The following is a 14,394-nucleotide window of genomic DNA, read 5'->3' on the forward strand; positions in this document are numbered from 1 at the left end:
GTGGAATACGCCCACAACACCCTGCCCTGCTCCTCTACCGGTTTTAATCTGTTCAAGTGTGTCTATGGATACCAACCCCCCATCTTTGCTGCACTTGAACGTGAGGTGGGGGTTCCGGCGGCCCAAGCCTTGGTTCGCCGTTGTCGGAGGACGTGGACCAGGGCGCGTCAAGTTTTGCTTCACAAGTCTTCAGAGTACAAGAAGGCTGCGGATCGTTGGAGATCCAAGGCTCCTACCTACACTCAAGGACAGAAAGTTTGGCTTAGTACCCGGGACCTTCTCCTCCGCATCGAGAGCCGTAAGTTGGCACCCCGTTTTGTTGGTCCTTTTCCTGTGAGGAAAGTTATTAATCCTGTTGCTGTGAGACTGACACTTCCTAGGTCTATGAGAGTGCATCCCACCTTCCATGTGAGTCGAGTTAAGCCGGTTCTGGCGAGTCCGCTGGTTCCTGAGGCTCCGGCCCCTCCTCCGCCTCGCATCATCGATGGGGGTCCCGTGTATACGGTTAAGAAACTTCTGGCCGTCAGGAGGCGCGGCAGGGGTCGTCAGTACCTTGTGGACTGGGAGGGTTATGGACCAGAAGAGAGATCGTGGGTGTCGTCCAGCAACATCTTGGATCCTGATCTCATTCATGACTTTCATCGTCTCCATCCTGAGGCTCCTGGGCCGTCGGGTGTCGGCCCTTGAGGGAGGGGTACTGTCATGCCTGCTCCTGTGTTAAGTTATTGTTTTACGTTTGGTTCTCATTGTTGTAGATTCTTTCCATGTCTGGTCTTATTTTGAAGGTTTCTGTTGGTGTTCTTGTTTACTTCCTGTTTGTCTTTTTTCCCTCCATTGTGATTACATGTCCTCGCCCTAATGTGCTGCACCTGTGTCTCATTGTCTCTCCTGTTTTGTGTATTTAAGGTCGCGTTTCCCTTTTGCGCGCGAGATCGTCTGCTTCCTTTGTGTTCATCCCCAAAGCGTTTTCCTAGTGTCCTGTTTTCTAGTTTGTTGTTTCCCTGGATTTTGACCACTGCCTGTTTTTCGGATTACCCTGTTTGCCTGCCGATTTGGACACTTTTGCTTGTGAGTTATTGAGTCTCCAATAAACTGTTTTTTTTTGGCATTTTACGTACCTGAGTTGTGCATCTGTGTGTCCCTACATCTGTGTGCGTGATACACAGGCTGTATTATCAGTGTTGGGCAGTTGCTACGTGTAGCTTAGCTAGTAACTTATTATGTTGGTGTTAGCTTCACTATTTCCTGAATCAAGTAACTTTTCAGTAGCTTAACTCCTTTATTTATAAAGTAGCGCAAAAGCAATTTTTGTATGTGAATACGCTAAAGTAACTTCCTATGTAGTGAACTAGCCTACTGCTGTGTTTGAGTTACTTAGCTTGCTACATGTGGACTGGGTTAGCTTCTGTGTAGTAGAAGCTTTATACGGTAAAAAAAAAAAAAATTTTTATACAATTTCCAAGCAGCTTACCCAACACTGTATTATTTACATGTAATTCACCCCAACAAAAGTAAGATACCTCTCATGTCTCATACCCATACCACTTACTTAAAATAAAGGCAACAGAACATCTGACAGTAGAATGGTTTGCAAAACAAGCTTATTCACAAATTAAGCAACTTTGGTTCATTATCAACACATATGCATCAAAATAGGAGTTTTGTTGAAGAAAGGTTCTAAGAAATGTGAAGGAAGAAAATAAGCTTGACATCCTTTTGAAATGTTTTTGTGTAGACTTTCCTAAATCTTCTTTTTTTCATTTTGAAGGTTTCCAAAGACAAAGATGTGAGGAAGAAGTGGGAAGTGGCTTTAAGGAGAGAAGGATTTACTGCCGTGTGTGTGTGAGTGTGTGTGTGTGTCCATGTTCCAGCACTGCAGTAGTAACTCTAGTACTTTCTTATACCAGGGGCCTGTTTCACAAAAGAAGAATTTATAAATCCAGGATAACCGATAAAGCAAGGCTTGACCTAGTCTAATCTGTGCATCCTGGCTTGGTGCGTTTCACAAAGGCCAAGTCAGGCTGAGGAGGAACGACTAGGTCGAGCCAGGCTGAAGTCATTCAGATAGATGTGCATCCACGGCTTTCCTCAAAAGACCGCGAGGTCGATCACAGATTTACTGATGCCAAAATGGAGAATACGCATTGTTTATACTTTATACAGAGTGAGCAGCAGCTTCTTGTGGAAGTATGATGACGTGAACACATTTGTATAAAAAGAAAAACACGGCTGCTGTAATGAAACGGTGAGAGAAAGCGAAGCAGACGATCACGGACCGACTGAATGCGTAAGTAGCCAAAAAATATACATTAACTGACCACGGCTCTGAATTGAAACCATCATAATCATTAGGCTACTAATCATTTGCACGAATTAACAGTTGTACAAAGAGTCTTAAAAGTAAGCAGAAGATAATGTTACTCAGGACAACATTCAACAACGGTAGAATATGATGCGTAAATATCTCTTTCACTCTGTTCCTCCCTCTCTCTCATGGGCTAAAATATAAATTTCCTAAGTCATATTAACTTCCACTGCTTGCTTTTAATGCAAAGTGTTACAACTGTTCGTTTTTGCAAATGACAGTGACTCATTGAATGGTTTCACTTAAAGCAGTAGTTCATAAATGTATATTTTTAAACTATATAATGATATATATATCATTCAGTCTGCCCGCTATTATCTGCCTCGCGTTTTTAAATTTTTTAAAAGGACGAGATTCCTTCTCTACATATTGTATGCCTTGCTCCCTCGTATATATGGACATAGAAAATAAAGACACTGAAGAAATTGAACTCTAAAATCTAGAAACTATAAAGATAATTAAGTGATAAATTCCATGCACACTGTAATCAGGGCTTAAAGTATTCCGGCGTGCGGCCGTGATGAAAAAAATTAAATAAAATAAGGAGCTTTCATGCGGTTTATTATTTTCGAGTCAATTGATTTCACCTACCAATCATATGAGAGGAACGCAAGTCTTAAAGTAGGCTACTCGGGCCTGGTGCCCGATTTCTGGCGTATGACTATTTTGGAAAAAGTAAATAAATTAAAAAGTCCATATGGGATTTGTTTTTGATGCGCTGGATTTAGCCAATCATCAAACTTCCACCTACCAATGAAACGAGTTCTAGCCAATCAGATGCAAAGTAGGACGGGTCTTTGCCGAAAAGCGAGTGTGGTGTGGTCTCCGTGGTAACGCAGCTAAAAAAAATGGAGGCAAAGTTTATCAAACTTGGAGCATGTAGATACAGCTTTTGTTGAGAAAGGAGTTAAAAACAAATGGCGCTGGGCATGAATAGAGGACAAGAGGAAAAGGGTGGAAACGGGAAGCCGTTTAGCACTTGGTGTCTCAAACTGAGGGAGCCAGGTGCTTGCTTCTGCAGCGCATGCTCAAGGAAGACACTGGACGGCAGCAGCGGTAAGAAAGTGCTTGCTAGTCATTAGATGCTAGTCACAAAGCTTCGGGCCGTGCACTCTGTCATACGAGTACGTTACCGGTAACAACGGCTACTGCTACCGCTGCGCCTTCACTGACCGACCGTGTTTGTGATACAAACAATATGTGTGTGCACGTTCACAGCGGAACATGATTTGTCATTAACGATGGCCACTGTGTAAAAGCTATCTGAAGACCAAACTGCCTTGACAAAGCTGTCTGTTTGGAATCAGCATGGCAGGTATTTAAACATAACGGCCTTGTCCCAGAGTTTAGATGTCTAGCTATATGAAACGTTTTTAATGAATGTACATGACAACTAATATCAACATGGACAAAATCATGATTGTACTAATTCGCTTTTTTGATGATGACCTGGCCAAAGTAACAACACAACATCTTAAAAGTTTAGTTTTCACAATGATTGATTGTAGGATTATGATATTATTGCAATATGTAAATCTACATTGACTCTTAATTTAACATATGGTTGGAAGAAGTAAAAATTGATCCAAAACCTTTTACTTCTTAAAAATGATGACTTTTATTATTGTGTAATGTAAGAAGGACTTTAACTGTTTTAACTTTAATGAGTGCATATTGAAAAATTACACCCGCCCCCCCTTCAAAAAAACGTTTCAGGCTCAGGATTTTTTTTTCACTTTAAGACCTGTGTAATGAATGGAGCAGAGTATATTCATCTGTTAATCCCCCCAGCAAAATATAAGGTCAAAAACCATTGAGGTGCCCTCTCCCTGTTGTCATGAATGTACAGTAGCCTACATCACTAGATAGTTATTGATCCAGTGAACTAAGTCTATAATTTGTCATAACTTGGGATGGCCAAAAAGAGGGCTAAACGGTTTGCAAAGTACTATGCTATATCTGCTATTATTTGCAGCTGCCACATATGGCGGAGACGCTGCTACTTATACCCTTAAGAACTGAGTATTGTGCTTGTTAAGTGATATTGTGAAGTGTGTGTGTGTGTGTGTGTTTGACAGAGAGAGACAAATATTAAAAGCTTCAAGTGAACTCTAATATAATCAAATATTGTTTCTTAAACTTATTAAAATATCTGACTTTACTGCCAGTATCTGTTTCTGCTTTTCTATCATATTTATAGTGTGTGATTTGCAAAATACCATAGCCTACATCACATATCATTTCAGGGGACAGTCCCCGTTTTTGGTTGCCTGTCCCTGGCTAAATAAATAAAACAAATACCTCTGTCCCCTTTCTTTTTGAAGACACATTAGGTTTTTCAGTCAGATAGTCAAACTGGAAATGTCCCTGTCTTTCTTCCTTTTCGGTGATTATGTTCCCCGTTTTGATCTCAGACGTCTGGTCACTTTATATCATATATCAGAAAATTCTATTACTGTTAAGCCCACTATGAATATTAAAATACGCCGAACCATGTGTCATGTATCATAGCTATGTGTATGACCTTTGCAGCAAAAAAACCCGCGTGAAAATCTGTTTGGTATTCACTGAGGTATGATTATTTAAATGCGCTGACAACTCATTGCACCTGCCAAACAGATTACACTGAATGGAGCGGGTGACCGGTCCAAGATGGCGGCCCTACAGCTCGTCAGAGGTATGTCAATCAAAATTTCTCTAACAGATAGACAATAACACTTTATAGAAATGTATCCAGAGACAGGAGTCAATGAGCTTAGCTTAGCATAAAGACTGAAAGCAGAGGGAAACTGCTAGCATGTGTCACTTTAAAGTTTAAAAATACACCTAGCATCACCTCTGGTTTTATGTAAATAACTGCAACCATTTTTCTTGCTGCAGTGACTTCCTGAAGTCCCTGCTGGTTGACTGGCAACCTGACAGATTCCAGCAAGTCACTGTGCCTAGAGAGAAATCGTACCAGCACTGCCTGTAATATTACAACGTGTCATTTTTACAAAAAAAAGATACTGATAAGCTGTTAAACAGTAAGTTTTAGTGGTGTTGGTAGACATATTTTTGAGCTTTGAAGTGAGCCAGGCTAGCCGTTTCCACCTGCTTCCAGTCTTTAGCCTAGTAAGAAAAGCTTAGTCCTCCAAAGATTGCACTGATTAATTGTTATTTTTGTATTTTATTTTATTTTGATAGGCCAAGGGCGATGTAGGCCATAGCCCCACCCTTCCGAATGGCGTTCGGCCATCTCTTAGGACCGACCGACCCATATTCAACTGCTGTTCACATGGAACCCTTCTCCACTTCGGCCTTCAAAGTACTCAAATGCATTGCTCAGGTCCATAAAGAGAAATGTGCATTATTTGACTTTTTTTTGCTGCCCAAAGGCAATAATAGGGAAAAAAATAGTTTTGTTTTTTTGACGTTTACGACCCCTGTGAAGTCTCCCGAGACCGGGCTTTTTCACGGTGTGTTCAGGGGGCAGGCAGCTAGCGGATCAAGGAGAGATGCCTACGATTTGAGACAAAAATGAAATTGCACTGAAACCATGCAGGAACTCATAGTGCACCATTCAGGGTGAAAAGGTTTGAGAGACATGAGAGTCATGACCCAATACTGGGGAAAATAATAAGATGACATTACTGGCGGGGGAGGGTGTATAGCTACACGGCAACCCTTCTCTTCTCTGCTTCTCTTTATAGTCGTCAGATTCATCTACCAATCCTTATAGAGCCACCAGCTCTTAGTTATGCTGTTATAGTTTTAGACTGCCGGGGGACTTCCTTTGACACACTGAGCTCCTCTCTCCTCTCTCTTTCCATCTGTGTGCATTTGTGCCCCAGAAATGCTTGTTACTAACTTAGCTCTGGGGAGCTTATTCCCTGGAGTCTTTATGTTTTCTCGCCCCGCAGTTTTCCTTGGATTAGGGTGGCACCTTAATCATGATTGCAGCTGTAGCAATGATCCTGCACGGTGCCCTGCTATGCCCTGCTACGCACTGCCTTGCCCTGCTACACCCTGCAGTGCCCTGCTACACCATGAACTACTACAAATACTATTTCTAGTCATAGTTCCATTATCTTTATCGTGACTATAATTGCCACTGTTCATCATACCCACAACCGGCACCGTCAGACACCACCTACCAAGAGCCTGGTCTGTCTGAGGTTTCTCCCTAAAAGTAAGTTTTCCTCACCACTCAATGTTTCTGCCTAAAAGGGAGTTTTTCCTCGCCACTATCGCACTAAATGCTTGCTCTTGGGGGAATTACTGGAATTGTTGGGTCTTTGTAAATTATACAGTGTGGTCTAGACCTACTCTATCTGTAAAGTGTCTTGAGATAACTCGTTATGGTTTGATACTATAAATAAAATTGTGTGCATTATGTGCATTATCCATGCATCCTCACCTCAGTAGGGTATCGGGTGTACAGCTGTCATCATGGGACACCCTGTAGCCCACCTCCAGACCCAGGCTGAGGTCCATCTCATCAGCCACGTGAAGGGCCAGACTTGACGCTGTCACCGAATAGGGCTGGGAACAACACACCAGGCCCTGAGAAAATTCATAGGACAAAGCATACTCCACACACCACTGTGGCACCTGCAGGGAGAAGAGGAGGAAGAAAAAAAGAAAGAGGTCAACAAGACGAGGAAGTAGTAACATAATACTGGGGTTTTACTCAGATTTTCAGAATCACACACCTTAACAGTAAGTTTGGTTTGTGGAACACACATTACTTGAACATTTTTCTTTCCCCCGAGATGTCTCTGACATTTCTTACTTCTCACAATGTTCAGCTTTCATTGGAAACTTAAAGTGTAAGGTCAGAGTGGTCAAGGATTGTTTACAGTCAATCCACTGTACAAGTACCTCACACCAATCTTAAAATAAGGACTCTCTGAGCACTCTCTCTTTTTTGTTTTAAGTTGTTACACCTGCATGAAATTATTTTTTTGCCACTTGGGGGCAAAAGAACTTCACAATAACCTGAAAAGCACTGACTAATATCATCCTTTATAAAGTTGTTATGGCTAACATGTTAGCATATTTTTAAGGCTGTTATGAATGGAATTTAAAACCTTTATCACAACATCAACTGAGCCCTAAATTCATTTTTTTTAAGCCAAGTATTGCTAAACTTGCACTTCTCCATAGCTGAAGAATAAAATCCGTTGTGTGTCTGAGGTACAATCCAAAAAGAGACTCACACCAATTACACGAAAGCTGATTGGCTGCAATATAAATTACATGTTGGTCTCATTTGTAACCATAATACAATTAAACAATTACAATTATGAAAAAACTATCATACAACATATGGCAATAAATAACTAAATAACTTTGCTTACGAGTCTGTATCCACAACCATAAGCCATTTGTCCCATGCTATCCACTTGGCGTGTGCACATGTTCCAGTAATAAATGAACAGGCAACTTAACATGGATGACTGCAGGGCTGGACTGGGACAAAAAATTGGCCCTGGCATTTTTGGCCCAGGCGGCCCACACCCACCGTGATTGGTCAGACACATTTCCTGCAGACAGTCCTCTTAAAATATGTGTGCATTCTATGATATGAGTTGCCTAGTGTTCAGCGTTCATGTGATAGTTTTGGATCCTTCAAAAGGAGTCTCAAGACTTATCTGTTGATCTTACACTTAAATAATTAATTCATTCTTAGAGTTATGATTTGTATATTTATGGTATTTCTGTTATTTTTTATTATTGATATTTGATATTGTATTGTCATTATTGTTTTTATTACTATCTTGCTGGACAAAAGTGTCTGCTAAATACAATAACCATAACCCTTCCCAAAAAGCTGAGAGTAGTATGCCCTGGAAAAGAGCTAATTAAGCAATTCAAGGAACACTGATGCTTGTATCACCACTGGTTTTATAGATCACACAGACTTTTCAGCTACCCAACAGGCTAACCGCTAGCATTTTCAATGTAAGCTTTAGCAGTTAGGTTACCTGACAGCCACTAACTTTAATTTTACAGCCAAACTGCTTGTTGTCGTTATGACGTGGTAGCCGCCTTCGCGGCTCAGCACACACACAGCCTCCCTCCCTTCCTGAGAGTCCCTGTTGATTTGCCTACTCCTTACCACATCGTCCTCTACTCTCTCTTCCATCTTTTCCTCAATCGCTCCCATGGCCCTGTCGTGGTCACTCGCCTCCTCCTCGGCTTCTTCCCTGTCATGAAGCCATTTCTGCTTCTCTGTATAGCCAGCCACCTCTCCTCCTCTACTTCAGGTAATGTTGATGTTGAAGCAGCTACTACAGCCCCAAACATGTCAGAAATGTTGGCACATTTTGAGGAATCCGCCTGTAGATTCTTAATCTTTTTCTCCCGTAATATCTCTGCACCTCCCTTGCGCTTTGGTGGTCGTTTGTCCATTTTAACGTGGATGCTAAACTTCCAGCATAACTATTACAGCTCGTTTCTCAGGGCCGGGAGGCGTGGCCATAGTGGGAATCGTAAATTTGCGGCCCGGAGTGTGGACGGGGGTTCTGGATTTGATTGGGTCAGGCCAGTGTCAATAAAGAAAATTAACCAATGGGCCGCTGTGAGTTGTTTGTGGGCCGGCGCGGCCAAAAAAACAAACAAAAAAAGGCCTATTTATCGGCGACTCGGCCCAAAAGTGCGTCGGCCCACCGGGAAAATGCCCGGTATGCCAGATGGCCAGTCCAGCCCTGGATGACTGGACAGAAGAAATAAACACGGCCCTACAACAGACCTTGCATAAATATTTAATCAAAGCCTTAGATTAGATCTATTGATTAGGACATTAAAATACATAGCCTGAATTCTCAAACAAACACCAAACAAACAAACCCAGGATGACGTTGACTTTTTGGAAGCAAATCGGAATTCAAATTAAGAATAAAGAACTGAGAATAAAGAATGTGCAAAATAGTCACATCTGTGTGGAAATGTAATCTCCATGGCTTTAGTGTCATATTTTTTGCCTAAAATATTACATTTGAATCACATTTTGAGCAAGATACCAGTTGTAGAGTTTACTACAACTTTGAGAGACAGTAAAGGTAGCAGAAATTATTGACATTACACACAGCCAACAGTAAGAAGTGCAAAGGTCAAAGTGAAAGTGCCTAATACGTATAAGCGTCGCCTAAAAAAGCTAAAAATGCAGCAGGTAAAAAGACAAAGTAGAAAGTGTTTTCTTTTCTTGAAAGACACGTGGCAGTAGCACTAACTGTGAAGATAAAGAAGGCGCCAGAAGGGGAGACTGGCGTGGTTCTGGATGAAATGAGTGTTCAGGTTAAAGCACGACCGTGTGACTCTACTGGAGTGTTTTAAAGCTGTCATCCATTAACCTGAGGGGAGTGGAGCCGACGAGCAGGTGTAATGATAACAACCAGGACATCATGCGGAAAGCCCTGAGTCACCTGACACAAAATGACACATCTACACACAAACAAAGTAGCAGTATAATGCTCAAAGCATCAGCATGGTCTTTAATTAAAACCCTTGGGAATATCAGCAAAAAAATATATGAAATATACTCTTGTATACTGCTATACTATATAAAATGTATTTACAGTTATAAAAACATACTCATACGATATTTTGGATAGTGTTTTTAAATAACAGCAACATATGACCAGTATAGTTCTGGAAATATACAAAAGATCACCCAATTAACCCATTCTATCTGTATTTCAATAACTGTGATTTTTGTTAGGTTTCTGGGAACATCTTCCTGCTTCCACTTTGGTTTTCTGCCATCTGCACTGACTTAAACCTTAAAGTGCCTCTGCCCACACTTTTTCTGGGATTTGGGGTGTTATTTTGTGTCTCTGGTGCTTCCACACGCATACAAACTTGGAAAAAGACAAAGATCTATGCTGTTCTGAGTGAGATGCGGTTTCTGAATGTATTCTGCCTTCAGTCTCTGGGTGAGCTGTTCAAAATCTGCACGGCTTTCTACGTCACTAGCCGAAACGAAGGGGCTCTAGCATGCTAGCTCGTTCTCAATGGCAAAACCCTGCTACAACACACACTAGTTCACCATAATCTACAAAAGAACTACTTCCATGTCCCTGTTCTGCAGGTATTCCACGCAGAGTTGGAAGTGCACCCTCGCTTAGAAGAAGTCTCCCGGCTAATCCTGCCTTGTAACTGACCAAAGTTGTTTAACAGCTAGCTAGCTGATAAGATCCTTACCTAGCTACTGCGCATGTGTGACTGACAACAAAGATGTAACAGCAGTGAGATGTCTCACTCTGTAGCTAAAACAGAGGCCTGACACAGGGTGAAAACATTGACATATATATAATGGACCAATAGACCCCGTTGCTCTGGACGGAGACCAGTGAAGGCTATTAGAAGCACTTTTCCGGTGATCTCTTGCTTTACTGCGCAGCCTCAAACTGAGAGAGACAGCGTAAATGTGACGTAAGCAAAGTGTCTGAAAGTGTGAAGTCTTCTGGTAGCTGTGCCAAGAGAAATCTCAATCATTCCCAATCTTACAGAGACGGAGAGCGTAGGTATATGTAAGGAGATAACATAAGCACAGGCTAATTACTGATCACTAACATGCTAGTTAACATTAGTAATTAAACTTAAACAGCTAATATAAGTCGAAACTGCCTGTGAGCTTCTCCTGTACTATACGGTAATTCCTCTACTCTGGGCCGGTTCTAACCCTTTGGTTGCCCTAGGCGAGATTGAGTTTTGTGTGAAACACAAAACTACGCAGAAATAGGGACACATCTGCCGCAGCATGCCCACAGCAGAGCGCGTCCATTATAAACCTGAAGCTGCACAGACCAGGGAAGGCGCGCTGCAGCAGCTCCGTGTCTGTGCCGCTGCTCGTCTCTATTTCTCCAGAGAGAGTGGACACTAAGCGACGCACAGCCTTGATTCAGAGCTCCGTGTGTTTGAGTCTGACCCATAGACTGGAAACGTTGCGTAGTGAAAGGTTGACAAGTAAACGTGTGGCTGAGGGGGGCGCCCTAGGATGATCATGTTTAATAAACACGTTTTATTTCGCTTGTCGTTCTAATTCTATTATTAATGGGAAGTAGACCTAAGGGCGACACGGCGCCCCCAACACTTTTGACGCCCTAGGCAATCGCCTAGGTCGCCTATAGCAATCGCCGGCCCTGCCTCTACTGTGCGACAGTAAGTCACGTGGTTATGACCCAATCGTTAGCCTATTTTTACAAAAGCGTCTGCTACGGAGCCATAACGTGAGGTACAAGGTAATGGAGCCTTTTATACATTGTCATGTTTCTTTAGAAATAAACAACGGACAAATAGAGTCTTTAAACGCTTCAAATGTAAAGTTATTCGCAGTCAAGTGACGTAAAAAAAAAATGGCGGTCAGTGGAATGCTAACAGGAGGTGATACCTTTGTAGCAACAAAATGGCGCCATGGAGGTTCGAGTTCTGAAGCGAAGCTTACCCCCTTGGGTGAAAAGAGGAGCTGCAGCCTTCCAGTCTTGAAAATTAAACCATGTAAACCTATTCTGGTACAACCTCAAAATTAAATTATGAACCTGAAAATGAGCATAATATGGGTGCTTAAACATAAAACATGTGACCATTTAAAAAAAATCTGATGCATTTTTAGAGATTAACAGTATATAAAATAGTTCAAAGTATCTCATGTCATATAAACAGTTCGCCAGATTGGATGTCCATACTAGAAAATAGGGAAAGTACCTAATCTTTCTGGAGGGCTCTTAAGAAGCTTTGTGCTGGGGAGAGACATGTATGATTGGCTTATGGTTGTTGTCATTTATACATTTTTATTTGGTTTATAGTCTATTTAGTTATTATTTTGTTGTATGGTCTTAAATATTGCAGTTACCGTGTCATCTTTTCTTGATTTTTGTTTGGGTGATGACAGAAGAGAGATGGAGCAGGGGGGCCCCACTACATATATTGTATAAAATAAATACAAAAAAAAAATTGCATATTAAACTGGGCCTACAATTACATGTAGGGCAGCCTAAAGCCCATATGCATACCTTTTTTTTGGATGGAATAAACTTTAAAATAGCCTAATAATTGTTGGTATTATTTTATAAATCATGTGGCACATTGAATCCTTAGGATTAACTGTATCTGTGGATGGTTACCTGAGTGACTACCTTACCTATAGGCCAGTAAACGTATCATCAGTGGGGATTTACATTTGCTAATAATATGTTGGATTCATCTTAAGACTTTTTAATTTTTTGAAAGACTTTTTTTTATCAATTTTTTTTTCAATCAATTACCAATGATTTGGAGGCCCCCCTGTTGAAGACCCATGCTCTATACTAAAGACAGCGCATTTCAAGCAGCGCCAATGGTATACAACGGTCCACACTTCCTGTCTCCTAAAGGGGCCTCGTTTGAACGTGTAGTGAACATCGTGTGGATGGACGAAAAGTTATATTTAAATAATGTATTAATATGTTCTTTTGATAACGTTAGATATTTACACATATTTAGCATCACAGAGATTAGTTTTGTTAGGGCGTTCACGAACGTTAGCTGACGTTAGCTTCTCTGTGTTGCCAGATCTCGCGAGAGTTTGGTCCTGAGACAGAAACAGGTCTCAAACTAAGTTCATTTTCTCCTGATGTGTCCACCTGAAAATGCCATTTTAGTGTCAGAATGTTCTGGAGATAAGTGGCCTGTGAGAAATGGGTCCAATCTTTACTTTGGTGACTACTGGGCAAAAGAATCGCTCATAATCTGTGTTCCCGTTCACTTCTCCCGTTGGAATCAATACACTCAGGACCTGCCGCTAGTCTCCTAAAGAGGCGTGGCCGTGGCCGAGCCCACGTGACACAGATACAGGAAACTAGCCCGAGTTGAGGCGTCTCGTTTCTAAACCGTCTCTGACTGTACACTTTGCGGAGGCAGAGCACAGATGCGGAGAATCCGATCATCAGGAAACGCTGAGCAATCAGAGCAGACTGGGCTTTTTCAGGAAGGGGGGCTTAAAGGGACAGGCGCTCCAACAGAGCGTCTCAGACAGAGGGTGAATACAGGTGCAGCAGCCATGGGCAGCATGAGAAAAATAAAGTGTTTTTTGAACAATAAAGCATGTAAACATGTTCTAATAGAAACACAAAATACAAGCATAAACCTGAAACGGTAGGTCTACTTTAAGAATATAAAAGGTTTATGTTTAGAGTTTGACCTGAATAAATCTAGGTGATTACATACACTACATGTTATTTTCCCTGTGGCCCTGTTGGTTCCTAGTTACCTGGGTGCTTTTTCCAGCGCCACTAGGTGCACTGAGCAGCAGCATGTTGTGACTCTCCAGGTGCTCCAGTAGACTCTGCTTAAGACTCCATATAGGAAACTTCTGTCTCTCTTCCAGTAGGGCGTAGTAGCGAGAAGAAAAGGGCAAACCATCGTAAGGGTTCACTTCTAAGTCTCCCAGCCCTTCCTCCCCTTCTTCTGCTCTTTCTCCATCGCCTTCATCGTCTAGATCCCCAGACAGGAACGAAGACATGGACAGGGAGTCCAGGGCAGCCGAGGGCCGCATCTGGGACCCAGGGAAGAGGGAGGTGGCAGAGGGCTTTGCCGGTGGTGATGACATCATCAGCAGGGGGGCAGGTGAGGGGCTGGTTCACAGAGAGGCCTGAGATTACCTGGAAAAACAATAATGATTGATGGTCACATTAAGCAATGGAAGGAGTTAGAGCTGTAATCAGGCCTTAAAAGTTACATTTTGATTGACAGCTTTTTAAAAGCCCGAACCCGTTTACAGCCCGACATTATTCAAATGTGCGCAAAAAAAAGACCTAAATGCCAAAAAAATAAATAATCTCCTTGGGCTCTGGAAAATTGTGACAGCCCTTTTATAAGGTTTTTAAAAAAGCATAATTTTGGAATATGTAAAATCAAAACCCTGATATGGTAGATGACTGGGACTCAGAGCTAAAAACAATAAAAACGGTTTAAGTAATGAATGTCTGGTCAGATTTGTAGTCAAAGGTATATAACCTGAAATCTGAAACCTACTGATTTAAATCAGAATTTTTACAAATTGCAGA

The 14,394-nt window shown here is 41.8% G+C and overlaps 1 protein-coding gene across 1 annotated transcript in view; it reads right to left on the bottom strand.

The window, feature by feature from the left end:
* dqx1 (DEAQ box RNA-dependent ATPase 1) overlaps nt 1–14,394 on the bottom strand; it is a 35,501-nt gene that overhangs the window by 18,910 nt on the left and 2,197 nt on the right. Inside the window, exons 2-3 of the mRNA XM_039780383.1 lie at nt 13,599–13,989; nt 6,765–6,958 (exon numbers count right to left, since the gene is read on the bottom strand). Coding sequence (XP_039636317.1) covers nt 6,765–6,958; nt 13,599–13,940 — 536 coding nt within the window. The 5' untranslated portion in view covers nt 13,941–13,989. The remainder of the gene's footprint in view (nt 1–6,764; nt 6,959–13,598; nt 13,990–14,394) is intronic.

Source organism: Perca fluviatilis, chromosome 17 (genome assembly GCF_010015445.1).
Source record: "Perca fluviatilis chromosome 17, GENO_Pfluv_1.0, whole genome shotgun sequence".
Classification (NCBI taxonomy): domain Eukaryota; kingdom Metazoa; phylum Chordata; class Actinopteri; order Perciformes; family Percidae; genus Perca; species Perca fluviatilis.